The sequence below is a fragment of the Camelus bactrianus genome, chromosome 11, assembly GCF_048773025.1.
Source record: "Camelus bactrianus isolate YW-2024 breed Bactrian camel chromosome 11, ASM4877302v1, whole genome shotgun sequence".
Classification (NCBI taxonomy): Eukaryota; Metazoa; Chordata; class Mammalia; order Artiodactyla; family Camelidae; genus Camelus; species Camelus bactrianus.
In genome coordinates this window covers 41782682-41803605 of record NC_133549.1, presented here as the reverse complement: position 1 = coordinate 41803605, position 20924 = coordinate 41782682, and the positions used below count along the sequence as shown (strand labels likewise).

The 20924-nt window shown below is 45.4% G+C and overlaps 3 protein-coding genes across 8 annotated transcripts in view; all 3 read right to left on the bottom strand.

The window, feature by feature from the left end:
• The window catches only part of CWF19L1 (CWF19 like cell cycle control factor 1), a 28061-nt gene extending 25315 nt beyond the window's left edge, over window positions 1-2746 (bottom strand). For all 4 annotated transcript variants that reach the window (XR_012510176.1, XM_010971052.3, XM_010971053.3 and 1 more), the window contains exon 1: window positions 2588-2746. Coding sequence is in view for 3 of the 4 variants with exons in the window: in XM_010971052.3 (XP_010969354.2) it covers window positions 2588-2610 (23 nt within the window). In the remaining variant the exon portion in view is untranslated. The remainder of the gene's footprint in view (window positions 1-2587) is intronic.
• Window positions 2747-4754: 2008 nt separating this feature from the next.
• On the bottom strand, window positions 4755-11219 carry BLOC1S2 (biogenesis of lysosomal organelles complex 1 subunit 2). Its single transcript, XM_010971050.3, has 5 exons — window positions 11064-11219; window positions 10589-10705; window positions 7680-7799; window positions 6881-6985; window positions 4755-5582 (listed from the first exon to the last, which is right to left on the bottom strand). The coding sequence occupies exons 1-5, from the start codon at window positions 11158-11160 to the stop codon at window positions 5551-5553; spliced, it is 471 nt and encodes a 156-aa protein (XP_010969352.2). The 5' UTR covers window positions 11161-11219; the 3' UTR covers window positions 4755-5550.
• A 124-nt stretch (window positions 11220-11343) lies between these two features.
• Window positions 11344-20924, bottom strand: part of PKD2L1 (polycystin 2 like 1, transient receptor potential cation channel) — a 46059-nt gene continuing 36478 nt past the window's right edge. For 2 of the 3 annotated variants that reach the window (XM_045507384.2, XM_045507385.2), the window contains exons 3-15: window positions 20777-20904; window positions 19947-20200; window positions 18762-18986; window positions 18365-18593; window positions 17531-17701; window positions 17176-17357; window positions 16750-16870; window positions 16327-16425; window positions 15996-16117; window positions 14732-14858; window positions 13854-13969; window positions 13481-13604; window positions 11344-13170 (exon numbers count right to left, since the gene is read on the bottom strand). In XM_045507384.2, the coding sequence (XP_045363340.2) occupies window positions 12997-13170; window positions 13481-13604; window positions 13854-13969; window positions 14732-14858; window positions 15996-16117; window positions 16327-16425; window positions 16750-16870; window positions 17176-17357; window positions 17531-17701; window positions 18365-18593; window positions 18762-18986; window positions 19947-20200; window positions 20777-20904 (2072 nt within the window). In that variant the 3' untranslated portion in view covers window positions 11344-12996. The remainder of the gene's footprint in view (window positions 13171-13480; window positions 13605-13853; window positions 13970-14731; window positions 14859-15995; window positions 16118-16326; window positions 16426-16749; window positions 16871-17175; window positions 17358-17530; window positions 17702-18364; window positions 18594-18761; window positions 18987-19946; window positions 20201-20776; window positions 20905-20924) is intronic. The other variant, XR_012510175.1, reaches the window with a different exon arrangement.

The window sequence follows — 20924 nt, the reverse complement described above, 5'->3', positions numbered from 1 at the left end:
TCAATGCATGTGAACTTTAATGACTACTGGGCAGCTCCACCTACAGATCTCACCAACACCTTCAACCCACTATATCTAAAATTTAGCTTATCATTTCCTCCAAAATTGAACCAGTTTCTTCTCACTTGCCAAGTTTTGTGGACGGGTCTACTGTCGACTTGGTTATCAAGAGTCAAAAATCTCCCTTCCAGTCATCAAGTATCATCAATCTCTTTTTACAAACATCCTTCACAACCATTTCGTCTTTTTCATTTCCACTGCCACTACCTTAGCACAAGGCTTCAGTCATCCACTCCACAAAAACACTCTGGACACCTGTAACATGCTTGCTAAGTACAATATGCCAAGTACTTTGCTAAGGACATGCTAGGAGTATAAAGAAGATGAAGACTCAGTTTAAGCCTCAGAGAGCTCACTATCAGGGAAGGGGAAATACTCTGACAGTTACAAATCTATAGAAAAAGGGCAGTAATAGGACGTATGTGTAAAGTGTTATGTGGCAGGGAGGTAGAAATTGGCAAGAGAGCTAAAGTTTGTAAGGGGGACTGACCCTAGGTTGTGAGGTATATGATTTATATGGTTTCTCCACTTCTCATATCATTTTCTTAATGTCTTTTAACTCATCTTGAAAAATTATAGATCTTATTGTTTTGTCAGTTTGTCTTTCTGGTGTGCTTTATTGTCCATATCACTGAACATTTTCAAGCTAGGTAGTGACTGTTTTAGAAAGATCATTTTAGTAACAGAGTGAATGATGGTCTGGAGGAACAAGTGACTATAAGCAAAAATGCTGGCAAAGAGGGCAATGTTACATGAAGATGGGGAGGAGAGAAATGATGAGAAATTTAGAACTCTCAAGACTTAAACACAAACTGGAGTGGAGAAGTAGGAATGGAGGACAATTACAAGGCTGAGCAACTGAGAGTCCTGTAGTTACAGCAGAGGCAGAATCAGAGAGAAATACAATGACTCTGGTATTGGATACAAAGAGAATACTTTGCTTATATTTTCTCCAATGCCTCCTCTTCTTCCTGTCCATCCTATATAAAACTAACAGTTTAATGTTCTTTAAAAAACACTAAGACAACTCCACTGCCTAAGGATCCACAGCTTTCTGCAAGTCCTTGATGTCTCTCCCCAGTGCTTTCTCCAAGCTTCCATAACAGAAACCTTCACCACTGTCCATCTGATAACTCTCTGCTTCTGCCATTCTCCTGGGGTAGTTATTTCTCCTAACAGTCCCACCCTACCCATCCTGAGTCTAAATTTTTCCCATCCTTCAAGGCCTAGCACATCTCTGAAGCCTTCCTGATCAGCTCAGAAAGATCTCTTCTCAAAACTTCAGAAACCCATTTAGCTTTTCAGAGCAAGCTCTGTAATAAATTATTAAGCATTCTCATTTATCTTCTGAGCACCACCTCTTCAAGGAAGCCCTCCAACCCCTATAGCCACTAATTCCTGTTGCTCCCAGAGGATCCTGCACTTCTCTCTCATAGCAGTTGTCACATGGAATTACAGCTGTTTCTGGGAGAGCCACTGCCTGGTTCGTACACCATCAAAACACCTCAAAATTCATCATCTCCTTATGTGGGCCCTTTTCCAGTATTTCCCATCTCACTGAAGAAAGAAATCTAGGACCCAGACAGTGCCAATTCCTTCTCATTCATAACCAAACTATCTCCAAACCCTGATGATGTCCTTTCCTAAATAAACCTTGAGTTCCCACACTTCTCCTCTGCCTTCACTCTAATCCTAGCTGTCCCCTACTTTGCCTCTAATTTGTTCTCCAGATTGCAGTCAGAATCGCTTTCCAAAGTGAAAACACGATTCATGCCAAGACATTCTGAAACATTCCAATGACTTTTTAGGATAAAGACAAAGCTATTAATCAGGGCTCAATCCTCACTTCCTTGATCCCTCACCTTAAGCCAAATACCCTATTATACATCTTCCCAGAATCGTCAAACTTTTCCTCCTGACATTTATCAGTACCGTAATTTAACATTTATCTGGATTCCTCGATTAATAGCCGTTCCTCTAAACTGTAAGATCCACAAAGGCAGAAGAGCCATCTGTGCAACAGCTAGCACGGTACCAGCACACTGCAATTATTCAATGAATAGATGAATGGAAGTCCTCTCCTAACCAACCTCTCAAAAAGAATGCCAGGGCAGAGACCTCACCTCTCTCTCTAGCCTACCACTTGCTCAGGGCCCATCAATGGACCCCATGCCTACAATTTTGTGTTAATAAGTAAGTAAGAGTGCAAGGAGGAATGAAGGGGAAATGATGTCAGAGGCCAGAACGACCTAACACGGAGGAGGCCTGACGCTGGGTGCTTCCGCCTGTCCCAGCGAGTGTCGCCAAGAGTTCCCCTCCTCGGGAGCGAAAATGGCCCGGGAAAAGAGGCTGGCACCGGGTGAGGCAAAAACGCGCTGGGCGCTCTCTATCCTCCTCCCACTCTCGCCTTTTCCTCCTCCCTTCCCATTTAGATCAAGACCCCCCCCCCCCCCCCGCCAGCAGACTCAGACACACACACACCCCACCAGCAGACACACACACACTCTTCAGATTCAGGGTCACTCACAGGCGCAGGGGCTTCTGAGCCATCCGCCCTAACAGCCTGGGTCAAGACGACCACGGCAAATTGGGACACCAAACCCACGCTCCTCCGGAAAATGCGGTCGCACTACAGTAAGACGTCAGCGAACCCAGCCAATGAAAACTCAGTTATCTACGGAGAGCACCGAGGGACAGAAGCCTCTCTCAGGAGGTTTCACCTATAGGAGGAATGGAGAGGGAAGGAGGGGGAAAGTGAAATGATGAAAAGCAATCCAGTTGTAATTTTTTATTTGGGGCCAATTAAAAGTACTGAGTTGCTAGAAAGTTCCTGGAACAATGTCGGCCCCAGCCTAATAATGTAACTCTGGTGGAGAAGACAGACTCCCTCCACACATGCTTTTTGTAAGTTTTAAACCTATCAGAAAGTGGAAAGAACAAAGGCAATCATCTGGATCTAGTAACAAGTTGGCAAATTTACTTCTCCCTCCACCTTCTCTCCTTCGAGGTATATAAGCAATTTATTCTGTCATTTGAAAGTAAATTGAAGACATCAGGAATATCTCAGCATGTATTTCCTAAGAATATCCTCCTGTATAACCAAAATACCATTTAACACATCTAAGAAAATCAACATTAATTCAATAATATCCCCTGTCGACTGAAATAAAATCACACAATGTGAGTGTTGTGGGTTAAGTTTTATTTGGGGCAAAATGAGAACTATAGCCCAGGAGACAGCACCTCAGATAGCTCTGTGAAACTGTTCTAAAGAGGCAGGGGGAAAACTCAGTATTATATCTGATTTCAGTGAAGTGGGGTATGTGCAATCAAGCACACGTTTAGGCAGAGGCTGCGGGTAGTCACAAGAAGCAGATGTCACCATTAATGACTATGGTGCTTTTCTAGATATGAGGAGACATAAGAATTGGGGTCATAAAATTTTCTCCTGAAAATATCTAACTACCTGAAGGCCTGTTCAGGCAGTTTTCCCAGAGCATAGAGTGCCTCATTCCTGATCTCTATCCTGAACTCCTTTCAGGGATTGTTGGAGGTCAGTGGCTGCAGCGGCTTGTAATTTAATACAGAGTTAGATGACAAGTGCCAACGTGATCCAGTTCTTTCAGAGGCAGATGGCAAGTGCCAATTTTTAGCTAACACCCCGCAACACATATTTATATTTAAAGTTTTTTTTCTCTCCAAATTTATTTTATAACTTTATTTGTTTTCATTCAAGATCCAATCAACTTTCACACTTGGATTCAATTCTATCTCTAGTCTCTTTTAATCTAGAATAGCCCACCCACCTTTTTAGTTTTGTTTTTTGTAACATTGACTTTTTGGGAGAATTCAGCCCAATTGGTAGGAGACAACAGTGTTTAAGGAAGTAGAAACAAAAGCAAGTTTCTGACAACTGAGGGGCAGGAAAAACTCACCAAGGGCAGCCAAGAAATTCAAAATTAATGTAAAATAAGTTTAAGGAAGAAAAACAAAGTTCTGATTTTCCTCACAATTTCTACAATGCTTTTTTGGGAAAAATGAAGTTATCTGCCTCACAAATATTGATGCTCCTGTATTACTGGTACACAAAGGACATATTTTTTCTACTTTTGGGGGTAATACAGCACAGCCCAGGAGTGGAGATTAAGACAATTTGGAGAAGAGTAGAAGTTTGTCAAACATGGGCAGGTAATAATTTCAGGAAGAGGAAACAGTGAGATATGAAAACTCATCCATGGAATTCTGTGTTATCTTTACAACTTTCCTGCAAATATAAATCTATTGCAAAGTAGAAAGTTTATGAAGAAAAAACCTTCATCCATGAGAAGTCACAAAAGGATTCTAAGCATAAGAATGTGGCCAGTTTACATTTTAGAAAGACTGGTCTGGCAGCAGTGTGGAGGGCGGGTTGGAGGGATAGTTAAGATGAGAAGACATCACAGCAATAGTCCAGAGAAGCAGAGGATAAATGATGGTGGGCTGGAACATAAATGGTGGGAAATGACAGAAACAGAACAAAGAACTCTTTCAGAGATAGAATTGGGGACCTTCCTAACTGCTGACATCCAACTCTGAATATGGTTGCCTGTCTTTCAAACTAGACAGGTCAGTCACATGCACTTATGTCTTTAGTACGAAAGGAACACGATCAGGTCCCAGGAGCCTCCCTGATCCTGCAGACACAAGTAGGAAGATATTTTATAAAATGCTTTATTTAATAAGTAGCAGCCCAAGTGGCAGCTCCACCTCCCCACTTAACATGTACACACACATACACATCCTGTCCTTATATTTCCAAAAGGGAGCACATGTCAAGATGTCATCCCCAGCCATCTGACTCACACAGAGAAAAGACAGGAGGGGCCCATCACATACACCAAGCTATTGCAACAACACTCCTTTCACTGTTTCCGCTCAGTCTAGAAGATTTGTTCTGAAATTGTTTCATTTTCTGTTATTTGCAATGTTATAGAAAAGTAAATTACTGACATTCACAAGGTGACAAACTGTCAAGAACAAGACTGTTTTTTCCTTTTTGTTGTTGTTGTTTTCCTTTTTAAATTTAGAATCTTGTTAGCAATACATTAGCGTCCTTAACAGAAAAAAACAATTTATACAGTCACTCAAAAACCAGCCATTTAAGAAAATAATGCAGTAATCAACTACTACCAGGGAAAACAGGTCCTCTCATTTGATTCTACTGGCAAGCCCAGGTTTATCCTGAACTTTTGAGAGACTCTCTGTCCTGAATAGATGATGCATTCAAGTGAAAAGTAAGGAGTTATAAGTGTGAGTTTCTGAGGGATACTGCCTCCAAAGAAGTTCAGGAGTAGCCACGGTTCTCCAGTTTACTCCAATGTTGGGATGTTTTCTGGGATGACCAGCATAGTTGCCTTTTGAGGAGTTCTGACAATTCATCAGCCTCAGGATTCAGGTCTTATAAAACATTCTTCCACATTAAAAAAGACTTTGTCCCATAGGAATAAGTTTTCATCGCTTCTCCAGCTTCTTGTACTTGGCTTCTGCAGTGGGGAGGGGGAGAGAAAGTTGTATCTTTTAAAACTGACTCTCACAAAGATACTTTTTAGTTAGCATTTCCAGGCAAAATCAAAAATGTCTATTACATTAAAAAAAATCTATTAGCTTCAGTCTTCCTAACTATCCAAATTGTGTCCATAAATGCTATCATATTAGCTAAAGACAGATATTTGGATATCTGTCCAAATATAATCAATGCACACAACTTAAGATAAAGAGTCAACCACACACACACAGAATTGAGAACCTAACACAAGTTCCCTAAGTTCTAACCCTGTTAACAGCACCTGCTCAGATGGCTCCACCAGGATTAAGGAGCTCTAAGGACACTTGAGCCACCCGGGAGCTTTAGTAAGCACAGGAAATTGCTTCTCTAGGCTCTGTCCCAGGAACCCTGTGGGAGCCAGACTGGAACTCTCAAGAAGTGTAAGTGTAGGTTTCACCTTTTATATTCTTAACCCTACCCCTCACTCTAGGAAAACAATCAAATAAGCCTCTTAATGATATATCTCTTTTTCTTTGAAAGCTTGAAAGCATCTGGTACAACACCTTCTAAAGTTCACAGTCGCCATTTAGTAAATTTAACGGTGGCCAATGAAATCATTAATCACCACCCATGTCAAATCTCAGTGTGCTAAAGACCAGTCTCTTGAAGTAGTCAACAACTGTCAATGATAAAAATAATCTGTAAATTATACCTTGGTTAAAAACAACTTTATTATTTTTAATTATAGATACAAGAGCCAGAGCCAGTTAGCAAGGCATCAACACTGAAAGTGCCAGTTTCCTCTTCAAAGGAAAAGTAATCCTTCAAGAAGGCATTGATTAGCAATCCTGTTTTTTAAGACATTAACTACATCATTAAAGATGCTTCAGCCTGCTGAACCACAATTAAGAGCTTGAGCTTTATAATTAATCAGATCTAGTTTGGAATAAAGCTCTTTCATATACCAGCTTTGTATCCTTAAGGAAGTTATAACCCCTTCAACCACAGTTTCCTCTTCTATAGAGTGGGGATAAAAATCACACACTTAGCTCATGGATTATTGGAAGGATAAAAAACATAAAAGACACAAAAAAACAGTGCCTTGACAGATCATTAAGTACTCGGGAAACGTTATTTTATTACTACTACCAATAATAAAAAGTTACTCTCAAGAGGTTTGTGAAGATTAAAATAGATAACTGTAGGCATACCATAAACGTTAGCTATCATATTAGATAAGGTCATATTGGCAGGAGGGTACTCTTGTCAAATGAAAATAGAAATAAAAATAGTTACCCAGTTTTTTTGAATATGCATCCAGCTTGTAGGCTGCCTGCTCGAGAGCTGCTACCTGCTCCTCAATGACATTGATCTGATCCAGATAAGGCTGCAGTCCAGCATCTTTAAAAACAAAGATAGACCACAGGTTTATACGGCTTCAACAAGGAGTGTAGAAAACAGTGGAAAAGTAAGAATGCTACTGTCTCTCCAGCTCTGCCTAAGACCCAGTAGGTAGAGTGACATGGCTCTGATCACTAGTAGGGCAGACACCTCAGAAGACAGTAGCTAGTTGATCAGATGACCTAGACAAAGTTAAGCCTCTCTCATCTGACTTTCCTCTCTTTTAAATTCCTTGCTCCTCAAGCAATCCTTCCATTACTGATTCAGTTTCTTGGGTACTCCCGGACCAAGAAAGAGGGCTCTAAAGACAGGGAACACAAAGGTAAGTCAATAGAAATAATATATCTTACTAGTCTAAAGCAGTGTTTTCCATTTATAGATGTTCTGGTTTTCTGTTTATAGAGTAGTCCTTCATGGATTTCATTGTTGAATCAGTTCACTAGAATCTGGCCACCCTTCCTCTGCCCCCCGTTTTCCAGGAATAAGCTGATCAAATCAAGATTCAGAAGCAGAATAACCATACACCAAGGTACGCTAATCCTCAGAATGGAAGAAATTCACCTTAACTTTGTAATTCACTTTTAGAAAATGAGCTTCCTGAGGATAGAGGCCATATTCTCTTCCCTTCCCCACCACCCCAAGCACAAAAGAACATTAAATACAAACATATTTAATTGTAAAAATTATTACTTACACTTCTGGTTTAAGTCCTTTAAGTTTCTACTAATGTTTATAGCAATATCTTTCATTTCAAGATACTTCAGGCTGGTTAGTTTATTCATATTTTCCAAGAGCTTATAGTCTTCACTGGTGGCTTTAAAACAAACAGAAGATGTGATGCTTTTAAGATTTGTCTTAGATCCCTGGAATATGGAATTAATAGGCCAAATAGTAGTTCAAGGGAGGACCTAGGGAATGGCAAAGGAGCAAGCCACTTTTGATCTATGACATTTATACTCAGCCTGCATACTCTGAATGTCTAAGTAGAAACTCAGGCAACAATCAACACACTATTTAAATCAAGTGAGATTCAGAAGCTTCAGGATCTTAGTTAGAAAGGGAAATGATAAACTCATGTACCAAGAAAAGGGAAGTGAAATAGTCTTGGTACCTCTACAGCACGAAAACATGTAATACGGCAGATTGCAGCAAATGTAAATATCAAAATACATATAAAATCAACTAGGACCTCAACACTTCTCAGTAACTCATTTATTACTTGTGATTCTATATTGCATTTTATGCATTTATTCAAACCATTTGTCTGTTTCTCATACCCTCAATTCCCTTCCCCAGCCCTGCTCAAAGCAAATGGCCTTTACTCCAGTTTTCCCAAAAGCCAAGCCCACTTACATAAGCTGCCTCAATCTTTTTGCCTCACTTCTAAACTTCTCTGTACCTTAACATCTTCCCAAGAGGCAGAAGTGCTCCTACTCTTCCAAGACAACTCCTCCTCCTGTGCTCCTGATCCCAAACCCTTCTACCTCTTCAGGGCCTCTCTTCAATCACCTCCTCTCCCCCGCATTTCCAAACTCTCTCCATCCTGGCACTTCCCTCTCTATCTAGAAATATATTCATGTTTCTTCCAGCCCAAAAGCCCTCCCTCTATTCTACACCTACATCATTTGCTCAGTAAAGCAAAGGAGCTTCACTGCTAACCCTTTTGAAAGAGTACCTTACACTCACTGCTTCCTCTTCTTCACTATTCACTCCTGTAAGCCCATCCATTCTGGTCTCTGCTCCCATCATCCAGAGAAATTACATGCTCAAAGGTCATCAGCACTATCCTAACCCCCAAATTCATGGCCTTTTTGCAGTTGTTATCCTCCTAGGCCTCCCCATAGTATCTGACATTACTGATCTCCCTCTCTTCCTGAAATGCTCATGTCCCTTGGCCGCTGTAGCATTTTCTAATCTCTTTCTCACAGCTCTTTCTGAGTTTCTATGCCAGATCTCTTCTCAGCCAACTCACTTAATTATCAGTGCCCCACTCTTCCTCAGCTGTCACACATGACTGATGTTTACATGGGTGGCTCCCAACTCTATTCCTGCTCTGATCACACACTGAGCTCTGGACTAACATGTGCAAGTCACCTGAATGTCTTGGTAATAGTCACCTGAGTGTCCCAGTAATATCTAAAATCAGCCAAGCCAAAACTGAAAATATTATTTTCACACTAAACATGGTTCCTCTTTCGAACTTGCCAATTTTGGCTGATGGCACTACCCAGGCTTAAAACCTCAGACACATCTTAAGCGGCTCCCATCCCTCAATACCCACTTCCACAAGTTCTATAAATTCCACTTCTGTAATGTTCTTGCATCATGTTCTCCTTCCCATTCCTTTTCCCATCACTCTGTCACAGACCACTACTTTTCATCTGCAATATTGCTCTTCTCTCTTTCCTCCATATCCATACTCTCACTGCTATCAAATTAGTCTCTCTAAAACAAGGGCCACTCAAATACCTAGAAGCCAGCAACATAATGTAAATGAGTGAAGCAAGCTAAGGATTTGAAAATTAAACACAAAATTATCCATTTCCACATAGAAATATGCTCTCTCCTACTTCTTGGAACATAATCCTCTTAGTCTATCATTTACTTCACCAATTTTGATAGATATTGGTACAGAAAACCACTCTGTACCACTACTAAAAACAATATAAGAACAGTAATAAATGGCAACTGACACCAGGTCTCAGTAAAAGAGAGAAAATAGGGAGTAGTGGGGACAAATTGAACAGCACTGGTCCATTTAAAGGAGACAGGTGCCCAGCTCTAGTAAACTAGAGCCTCTTAAGAATGAGGGACTAGTATTGCCAAATCTTGGGAATTTTTAAAGAAAAGCCAAAAATAGATTTGTTGCCTGGTTTCTCTTGCTCAGAAATAAATAAACAAATAAGTAATCAGGCTGATTACACAACTCCTCCTATTCTGTATCAAACATTTTCTCATAGACTCTGATTCACAAATTTAGCTCACAGCAACTTCCTAGGGAAGTGAAACAATATAATAGACCCTTATGAAAAGCCAGATGTCATTTTTTGGACCCTCCTCCACACAGGGGTCATGTGTTCACCTAGAAATACACACTGGACCAAAAAATTAATCATGTTCCAAAGGGTGGGTCACCAAATCCTCAGACCAACCTAATAGGTCCCCAAATCTGTGGGTCACTTCCAATTTCATTTCTCTTTAACGTAGTAAATATGAAAGTTTAGCCAAACAAACTGCTTGCTTATAACACCTCACTCACTAGTCATTTCCCACTTTTGGGACAATCATTTGCTTCACAACTCTGTTCAAAATACACCTCCTCCAAGGGAGCACTTCTTGATAAATTCTTTTTTGTTTTCTCAGCTTCAGCCCACACTACGGAGGCCTGCAGGAATGTAAGTATTCTTAGGTGTTTCTGAAAGTAGTTCGTGAAATTTCTCCAGGGAAGGGATGGACTTCTTTCCTACCTATTCCTGACCTCCCAAACTTCAAACAGGCATGTTTCAAGGTTTATAGGGTTAGGAAGGGAGCCGCAGACTGATGCTGCTAAAGCACCTCCCAGGTCTGGAGCCAGACCCCTGCTCAACCCAAGCCCCGCCTCACCCGTCAGTTCTCCAGTCAGATAAGTTGCCATTTTGGAGAACATATCCCGGCAGAGCTCGGTGATGTCGGCCTCAGCTGGCTCCTTTGCTTCCTCAGCTGTTTCCACGGCGGCATCATCTGGATCAAATGAGGATAAGTAAGTGCCCTGCCCTACACCTGGTCCTAATCCAGGCACAGCAGCCTCTCCCCACATCCCCACCTGTCCTCATTCCATCAAATCGGCTCCAATCTTCATGTGTCATAATTTCAAGTCCCTCGCCTCGTCCTTGCCACAAAAGACGCCAACTCTGCTCCCTTGAATCCGCCTCAGCTTACACCCGACCCCGCGGCCAAACCATCTCAGGCGCCCTGACAGGACAAACGCACGCACACACAGGCGCGCCTCGCTGTGCCCGCCTGCCCGCTCCGGCATCCCGGGCCCGTACCCGGAGCCTCAGGCCTCCCGCGACACTTCATCCCCATCCACTCCGCATACCTCGAACGGGCTCCTCTCTGTGGGTGGCTGGGACACTCTCAGCCGCCGCCGCCATGCCCGGCCCCGCGCTGCTTCCGGTTCTGGGATACCTGCGCATGCGCGCCGGGCGTGCCCCACCCACTCCCGCCCTGAATTCGCTGCCCTGTGATCTTGAGCCTCAAGTCGTACCGTACGTTATGAATAATAACAAAGTGTAAGCACCAAGGCGGGATTGAAGCTAGAATGGGCTTTCGTGAGTCAATCTGCTGCCAAGAGTCCAACGTCTGGAACTAAGGATGCGCTCAATCCTGCGGCCCCTTCCTGGAGGAATCACTAGTCTAGGAAGACACACAACGTGTATGGGAGGGGAGGGGTCGAGCCCGGTGTGGCCTACTGACTGAAGTGACCGGAGACAAATTAGCCGCTCCCCAGAGAATTCTCACCCTGGCTGGTACTAGTCGCTGAAAGCCTGCTTAGGGAATCCATGCTTTTGAAGGTAGTCTCATCTAGGCTCTGGGGAAACCTTCAGGCATTAGACCTGAGCTGAAATACTCTCCCTTCCAATGTCCTGGATTAACATCAACACATTGGACCATTTATTTTTAAGCTGGAGGCTGGCACCTACTTCTCTTCGGTTGATACAGCCTTTCTTGAAGAAAGCTTAGATGATAACTTTTTTAGGGCTGAGGATACACTCTGTTTATCTTAATTACACTCAGCTGTTTCACAAGACTCCTGGGTGTACAGAATGTATTTGACGAGGTAAGAGAATGGGGGTGGGTGAAGGGAATGGATGAAAAAAGAAACTGGGGAGCAATGGAAGGTGCAAAATAAGGTAGGGATAAGGGTCACAAGGCAAGAGAGCGGTTATATAGCAGGTCTCAAGATGCAGTCCTATATACCTGAAATCTTGCTGTAGGAGTTTTTTGTCTTGTCTTTGGTTATCCTCCAGCTGCACTCTCACTGCCCACACCCTGCGTGCATGCGCGCGTGCGCACACACACCTTACTCTCTTCACTCTAAGGTCTCCCTAGATCACTGTTTCCACTCTCTCCAGTGGTACAATCATAGTGCCCACCATTTCAAACCATTCCTATAAGCCAGAGTTTTTATTTTAGGACTCCTGGGGCAGCCCAGCTTCTTCACATTGTCACTGCCAGACTCTACACCTCCCAGCAGGGATGAGATTTCTCCAGCCCAAGTACAAGAATGGCTCACAGTTCCAGCCTCTCTTCTCCCCCCATGCAATCCCAGAAACAACTGCCAAGTCCTGGGTTTCCTAAGAATTTTTATTGACTATCACCAGGGGAACCCACGTTGTCCTATGGAAGGACAGAATCGGAGCCCACCACATTTTATCCAAAGATCTTGGAATCCTGAAGTCCTTTCTTTGCCGGATTCTCCTCAGGCTCCATCTTCATCCTGGTTTACAGCCCCCACAGTGTTCAGTGGCATGTCTGAAGGCAGGCTCTTCCACTGAGTCTTCACGGACTTTGCTGGGGGAAAGTTGGGGGACATCATCACTCCAGATCCTCTGTGACATTATAACCTCCTCACATGAGAAAGGCTCCTCTCCTCTCTGGCTTCCCATTCTCTTTCACAGGGAAGGTCTATGGAGAAGACTTGAACTCCATGGGTGCTGGCAACATATCTCTAGATGCACAGAGGAGAAGATTCACTGGCAAGGAGGAAGACATGTAGATACTGCTATTCTCTCAGCTTCTACTTTTTTCACAAATGGTGGCTATCCAGATGCTTAGGAAAGTCATTACCCTCCCTTCCTTTATTTTGTTTGTTACTGACTATTTTTTTTAAATCATCTAAACAGAGCTCAGAGTACAGGGAGTGAGAGCTCTGTTATTTCACAGAGCTACATGGCTACACACAGAAACATTGGCTCAAATGGCCAGACATAGGGTGGAACTCAGCAGCAGCAATGGTGGGAACTGCTGCCCTAGAAGTGGAGGGCACGTGCCAAGGGTCCTTCCAGGGAGGTGGTGAGGGAGGAGCCTGCTGTCTGATGCCTTAGGACCCCTCCCCCACCACTCTCCTGTCCACTCTGGAGTTCCCAGGGGGCTGGAGTCATGGCTGGGGCTGCCTGCAGGTGCTCCCAAATGCCTTGTTCCCCCTGTTGGAAGAAAAAGAGACAAGTCACTTGAAAGAAGAGTTTGTGTCCCACTTTCCTTTTACCTGGATCTGTTTCTCCAACCCCAGATCATCTCCTAGAGGCCAAAGCAGCCCTCAGGCTAGAGCAACCAACTTCAGGTCTTCCCTCCCCCCGCCACCTCCGCTGATACACTGACTACTGTGAACATGTTGCCCAAGGAGCAGTGAAATCATTGGTCTTTCAAAAATGTTTTGCCTCCACCCACTGAGTGGAAAAGATGGTAGAGTTCAGCTGTGGGGAGCCAACAGGAGCCGGATAAAGGGCCACTCACCGTGCATGAAGAGGGAGCCAGCTGCCCCTTCCTCTCCAGCATGGTCAGCTTTGAGCCCACGGCATCAACTTGGGACATGACTCCTTCCAGGGTGGTCTCCAGCTGCAAAACTCTCCTTGTGAGCCTGTGCAGGATTTGAGAGACCAAAGGAGCAGAAATATGTGTCTAGGGGCCTGGGTGTTTCCAGGGATAGGGGGTACAGAACAGTGTATGTTTGGATGGGAGCAAGGAAGGTAAGGCCAGCCTTGTAGGGAGAATTAAAGGGGTACAGAAGTTCTTCACAGGATAGGACAGGGAATTGGAAGGTTGTGGAAAGAAACTCAAGGTAGGATATCATAAACACAGTCAACCCTTGGCCCCTGGCTGCACGTACGTGTAGAATTCTTCTGAAACCCAGCCACCTGCTCTGGCAGCCTCTGGACTTGACTCGCCTGGTGGGCTACTCACAATGGACTGGCCCAGGTTCTCAATCTCAGCATTGAGGGCCACCTGATCAGGAAGTCAGAGGTCAGAGAGGAGAAGGTGACTCTGGGAAGCCATCAGCTCCTGCTCCCTCACCTGCTCCAGTGGGCTCTCAGGACTGGGCCTTGGGCTCCAGTTCCTGCTATTCCTCTTCCCTCTCAAACTCTGGGGATGACAGAAGCAGAGTGGTGGTGCTGGACACAGAGCTGGGCCTAACCTCTGGTGGGGAAACACCTCCAAGGAAACAAAATGCAAGCTCCTTGAAGCACTGATTAACAAGGTGCTCACTAGAAGCCAGCTCAGTTTGGAAGAGAAGGGACAGTGCCCTGGCACCGTCCCTTTTGACCCTGGCTTTTTGGTGTACACTGGATAGGGATGAAGCAGGCCTAGCAGGGGCTAGGAGTCCCAAGGAGAGGGCAAGTTCTCTGAAGGAATTGTCAGGAATTCTTGGGCAACTGGCCCTTTTCTCCTTAAGGTTGTAGTCAATGACGGTGAGCAATGGCGATCAACCTTGGCTATGAGTTACTTGAGAGTTTTTAAAGAGGACTGATGGCTGAGCCCCCCAACTCCCCAGAGATTCTGGTATAGGATATGTGGCCTGAGAATTTTTAAAAGCTCCTCAGGGGGTTCTAATGTGCAGCAATTTGAGAACCGCTATTCTAGAGAGCTCTTTCCTGCCCAACCATCAGGGGATTTTCAGTTTGGGTTTGTGTTCTCTGGGTGTGCAGGCAGGGAGGGGAGGGTGAGCAGTTTCCTCACACTGCCTCTCCACCAGCCAGCCAGTCTCACCCTCTCCTTCTCCAGGTCCTGTCGCATTTGTTCCTGCTCCTTCTCATCCAGGATGCGATTCCCATCTTGGTCAAACCTGGTGAAGGCAGCTGTGAGCTCAGTGATCTCATACTCCGTGTGCCCCAGCCTGAGGAGAACAGAGTGATGAAATGACTTCTGAGCTGCCATGGCTGTGGTCTCTCAGTTATGGACTCCCTACTTGTTTTTTTCAGTCTCTGGCAAGAGGGAAGAAGGGTACCATGTAGAAAAGCCAGGATCTCCAAGATCTAGCAATTTGATCCCCTAAGAAATCACTTGAATCTATTTCTTCCTTCTGTGACTCCTACTGACTAGGTTCAGGCCCTCGTGATCTTCTATGGGGATTATGCAAAATCTCTTTGCCTCCAGATAACCTGACCCCTCCCTGCACCCTCTGTCCTATAGCCTCCCCTTCACTCCTTATCCCTGAAATCCATCCCTCATAATGCTACTAGAGTAATTAATCTTTCTAAAATACAAGTCTAAACATATCCATTCCCTGCTTAAAATCCCTACTGAGCACCCTATTCTTTGCATAGAGCAGTGGCGTCCAAGGCTTTTCCCAGTGTGGCCTGAGCCCATTTAACTGGCCTCAGCTCCCCCTGTGCTCCACCTTTCATTTGATACCTTAACAATACTCAGCTACTAGTGACTCCTGTCTGTGTTGCTCAATTTCAGACCTCCTTGCTTTTGTATATGCTTTTATTAATCCATGCCCCTCTCTTCTAGTCACTTCTGTTGTCAAACTTGTTCTCTGATTCTGTTTATTTGCTTATATGTCTATAAACTCCTGGAGGACAATGACTTTGTCTCATTTAATTGTGTGTCTGGCCCACAGCTGGTGCTCACAATATATTTGTTCAATGTTTGTTAATATGTTTAACTGGGAAGCAGGGAGAGGATGGTTAAAGGAAAAGATCTGTGTTTGTTGGGGAGCACAGTACCAAGATCAAAGTTTTCAAGGAGTGAGGGATGTATACAGTGATTATGGAATTATATTATTACATTAGTCCTAAGAGTTGTTCAACAAGATCCAGAATACAATAGAACATGCTCAGAGTCCTTTAAACCAAGGGCACAATTCTGAAGGTCAGGATCAGAGACCTATAAGCCAAGCTCATAGTCCTATAAACCAAGGTCAGAGCACCATAAGCCAAGATCAGAGGCTTATAGGCAAAGGGTGGATGGTTGAGGGTCAAGGACTTATAGACTAATGTCAGAGAAGGTTGGATCTCTGGTTGCTCACTCCCTCAAGGTGTTGGTGAAATCCTCGAACTGGGTCTCCTGCTCCCCACCCTGCAGGACCTTCTGCACTTCCGAAACCTGCTCCTTCCTTAGACGCAGCCTCAGTAGGGTCTTGTGGTACCCCTGCAAGGGGAAAGGAAACAGGCACCAGTTCTCACAGCCTCCTCAACATCTCCTGCCCCCACCCGCACCTAGAAGGTGACAGGATCCCAGGGATAAGTCCAAGGCACATGAGGGCACAGGCTCCTAACCAGTCAGGCACAGACCAGGACTCAGAGCCTTGGACCTGGACCCTGATGCAGATGTGCAGCTCCAGGAGAGGGAGTAGTCACCTGTTTCAGGAGGTCTGAAAGCTGTAGCTCTTCCTTCTGTCCAGCCAACTCCTCCTTGACCTCTGAGTATGTGTCATTGATAATGGCCAGGAACATGTTCTGGAGGATAAAGCAGGGACCTGGGTCCTCACTCCCAGACCCACTAACAGCATTGAACCCATTGACCCTATTAGTGTCCCAGACACATGCTCTAAAGAGCCAATGCTCTCAACATCTCATCTCTGCAGCCTACTAAGTCCCACATCTCAGGATCCCAAGCACAATGCTGTTAGCAATGGGTCATGCTCCCTTATCCTTGATTTGAGAAATCGATCATAATCGTTAGTGTGGAACATGGAGGGAGTCAAAACCCCACCCTGCAGGCCATCCATGCCTCCACTCCTCAGGTTCCCAAATCCCCCCCCCCCCCAGAGGGATCCTTACCAGGAGCACAAAGAAGACGAAGAAGACATAGGTGACAAAGTAGGCAGGTCCCAGGATGCGGTTGGCATTGTCGATAGCATTGTAATCAAAGTCCCCAAGGATGATCCGGAACTGAGTGAAGCTGAGAGACCAGGGTCTTGGCTTCACCCAGAGCCCAAACATAGCCCTGACCCCAATCCACACCCCCATCCCACTCTTCTAACTATTGCCCTCTGGTGAACTCAGATCCCTTACAGCAGGTCCAGCCCAATCTGATAGAGACAGAACGAGGTACAGAGGTACTGAGCACACACACCAGCGCTTCCAGGGACTCTCACACAGATACTTTAAGCACAGACATGCCCACACACCTACCTAGCTGCCTCAAGGACACATAGAGATGGAGGGTGAGGGGCTAGAAAGAAGTGAAGGGGACAGGACACACACATGCACTTGATGAAAGTGCTGAAGTTTTCCACTTGGGTCCCAAAAAGCAGGTAGCCTAGCTGGGCGTAGGCAAAAAAAACGATGAAGAACATGACAGCGAAGCCCAGGATGTCCTTGGCACAGCGGGCCAGCGTGGAGGAGAGCTGGGTCATGGTCTTGTTGAAGCTGATGTACTTGAATATCTGGAAGGGCCATGTAGAACCAAGGAATTAAGGAAGAAAAGAGAAAAGCTTTGAATGGTCCACTCCAGGGGCCTAAGAAGACCACAGGAGTTGCCAAGCCAGACGAGGAAAATGGGACAAGTACTGAGGAAGGGAGAATGAGGCATTGCTGGGGGTGAGGAGTCCCAGGGTACCTTGATCCAGGCAAAGAAGAGGTTGATGGCATTCATGTTGTCGTACTGTGTCTGCCAGAAGGCAAGGAACTCAAAATCAGCGTACGTGTTTGGCTGCTGCAGGAGCCTCCCCATCAGCTGATTCACCTCGAGGGTTCGGAATACGTGGAAGCCCATGGCCACAATGGAGAGCTGCCACCACAGGGGTCGGGGGGGTCAGAGAAATCAAGAGGATCTCAAGGGAGGTTCAAAGATGAGGTCCCGGGGCGAGCTGGGGTGGGGAAGACAGGTAGGGAAAAAACACATCTTTCCCTGCTGAGTTGTTGACTATCTCAGGTTCATACAGAACTGGATAGGATTGAGGAATGTCTTAAAGCCCAAGAGGAGGCTTTGGGGCCAGTGGTAAATATCTATGTTGTGAAGGACCATGGAGAACCAGAGCTGAGCAATTTTAGTTTCCCCACCACTTCCCAGCCTGGGTCAGAAATTAATGTGTCTTGTTAATAGGAAGGAGACAAAAATGAAGAGGTCAAAAATTTTTAATAAGAGAAAAGAAAAGGCAGGCATTCCAAGGGGACAGGTCATAAAGGCAAGAGGCAGAAGAGGAATGTAATAGCAAAGAAAAGAGCAGGGCCTGGACCACAGGCCAGAAAGAGAGGAGATGTGGGAGACAGGGTTTTCCAAGGCTGAGCGAGGGGAGCATCAGCCTTTGGCTTGGGGAGCTGTTAACATATTATTTGACAGGAAGCCATAAGGAGGACTTGGGACTCCAAAAGGAAGAATTTGGAGCCCCTATCAGGGTGGATCCCCCTCCACCTCCCAGTATGTCCCAAGTATAAGATATCTGTCCCTCACCAAGATGACCACCAGGTCCAGAATGTTCCAGATGCTGCTGAGGTAATGAAGCCGGTGGATGTGGAGCTCCAGGATCTCCTCCACCACGTAGTAGAAAATGAAGATGCAGAAGATGACCTCACAGCCAACGATAAAGAAGTCCCAGTTGCTGACATAGCGGATCAGCTTAACTGTGCGGATTTGCCAGGATGGGATGGCACCTCCTGTGGCTGGAAACTCTACCACTAGTCTGTGGAAGGAGGAAGAGATGCCCGATGGGGCCTGAGCTGGGACAGTTCCTCTTATCCCCTCCCCTCCTCACTCCCACCATAGGGTACAATTTTAGGGAAGGGTCTCAGTCAGAGGAGCAGGGAACCAGGAACCATGGATGGAGGGAAGGCAGGGAAGGGGGACTCACCTCAGAACACAGAAGAGATTGATGTTGGCATTGTAGACAGAGAAGTCAATGAAGACCACTCGAGTGCCCCTGTCCAGCCACAGGCCCTCCTGAAGGTCCCTAAGTGCCTCTGCACTGGCCTGTAGAGTTCCTGGAAGGTCCAGGTAGTAGCCACCTCCACTGTAGCTTGTGAGCCGGCCCCAGTGAGAGGAGCCCCCCAGCTCATCCTGAGAATGGTATGTCCACCTGTCACAGAAGAATTCATCTCAACAGAGAGGTCTAAGCCAGTCCCAAAAACTAGTCTCCCAAGGCAATGGCAACACTTTATGATTGGGCTTTACCGTTTCATATATATTATATATACATACCACATATAATATATTTTTCACATATAATATCTTGTTTAATGTAACTGTTTGAGAAGGGAGGGTAAATATTACCCACATTTTACAGACGAGAAAACTAAGACTCAGAGATGTCTGAGATAACCCAGGTAGTTAATGGCACAGCTGAAACACACAAATGTCAATCTCCTAATTTTTCATGATGTCACCTAAGACTATGGATGACAAATCCAAGCCCATGTTTGACCCCAGCCTGAGGAGTCCCCACAAGGGAAGGACCTGGCCTATACCAGCCAGAAAAGACCCTTTCTGCTCTTATAAATTGTCCATCTGGCTACTTGACCCCATGATTCTCTGTTCTGTCCACAAGCTTTCCTCCCTGGACCTTTATTTCCTTCCCCTTCTCTCCTGTTCTAGCCACCTTTCCCCCCTTTCTTCCCTAATTTTTCATCTGTCCTTGGCCCCTTTCTGTTTCCCTTGTCAGTTCCAAGGGTTAGACTCTTCCAACCATGACTTGTGTGGCAGTATCAAACTTCATCCACTCTCCATACCCCTGAGGGACTTCTGGGCAAGAAAGGATGATTTCTCTGGCAGGACTGCCTCCAGAGTAGAGTGACTGTGACTGTCACCTCTGCCTGGAAACAAGTTCAGAGGTGATGCTCTGTCTGCTAATGTACCTTCTCTGTTCCTGAGTGATGTGGACCAAGGTCTTCAATCACAGCTGGGTCTCAGAAAGCTGTCCCCTAGATCCACCAAGTGCCCCCAAGTCTCCTTAAGACTCAATGGAAATGGTTCCCAAACCTGGGATGGTGTCAGGCTCAGAGGGACAAGCCCTGTGACATCGGTGGGGGGACTCACTCACGCTGTGCCATTGAGGGGCCCAAAGGGGAGCTGCTCTTCTTTGTCTGGAGAGTAGACGTCGTAGCAGCTCAAAATGTCCTCACGGAAGTCCTCATGCACCACGCAGGAGTCATTGCGGACCCGCAGCTGCCGCAGCCTTGGAACTCCCAGCAGCAGGTTCTCATAGTAGATGAAGGAGTGGGATCCACGGCCCAGGCTCCGGTTGTTGTACCATTTGGTCCAATACAAACTGTCCAGTAGTGGGCCCTGGGCAAACTAGACCAAGATCTGAGTTGGGCCTGACCCCTATCCTTAGAATGACCTTTTCCCCCACTTCCTGACCCCTCACAGCTTGTCTCCAGCCTGCTTCTGGTGGGCTCTCAACTGATCCATAAACCTTGGCCAGATTTTAACCTGATGTGGCCTTACTCTTTATTTAAAATATATTCTTGGGGGAGAGTATAGCTCAAGTGGTAGAGGTCATGCTTAGCATGCATGAGGTCCTGGGTTCAATCCCCAGTGGTTCCTCTAAGAATAAAAAAATAAATAAACCTAATTACCTCCCCCTACCAAAAAAAAAAAAAAAAAAAGGAAAAAAACATACTCTGCTTTACCTCTGACTCCCAATACTAGTTTACCTATTGACTTGACTCTGATTAGCATCTTGATCTCTCACCTAACTCTACCTGAACTCTAGTCTATCCCATTAATTCTTGCCTGACCCTTTGACTCAATCCTGGTTGCTGGATATGGCCTTATTCACTATCTGACATCCCTGAACCCTGGCCTGTGGCCTCAGGCTTTAGGCCATTGAGAAGAAGACGATATGGGTAGGGGAGATCTCATACTCACATCCCAGAAGTCTGCCATGCTGCTGATGGCCTGGAAGGAGACTCCAGTGTCTGACGGGGTATGTAAGAAGAGCTCAGACATCACTTTGGTGTAGTAATAGGCACTGGAGCTTGTCATTCCATAGGTCACTAGAAATCAATCCAAGAGG

Coding starts and splice junctions, on each gene's coding strand:
- BLOC1S2 (XM_010971050.3), bottom strand. CDS start 11,160: ATGCGCAGGTATCCCAGAACCGGAAGCAGCGCGGGGCCGGGCATGGCG. Junction 7,800..10,588: donor TCTGACTGGAGAACTGACGG/GTGAGGCGGGGC, acceptor TTTGTTTTAAAG/CCACCAGTGAAGACTATAAG. Junction 5,583..6,880: donor TGCATATTCAAAAAAACTGG/GTAACTATTTTT, acceptor TCCCCACTGCAG/AAGCCAAGTACAAGAAGCTG.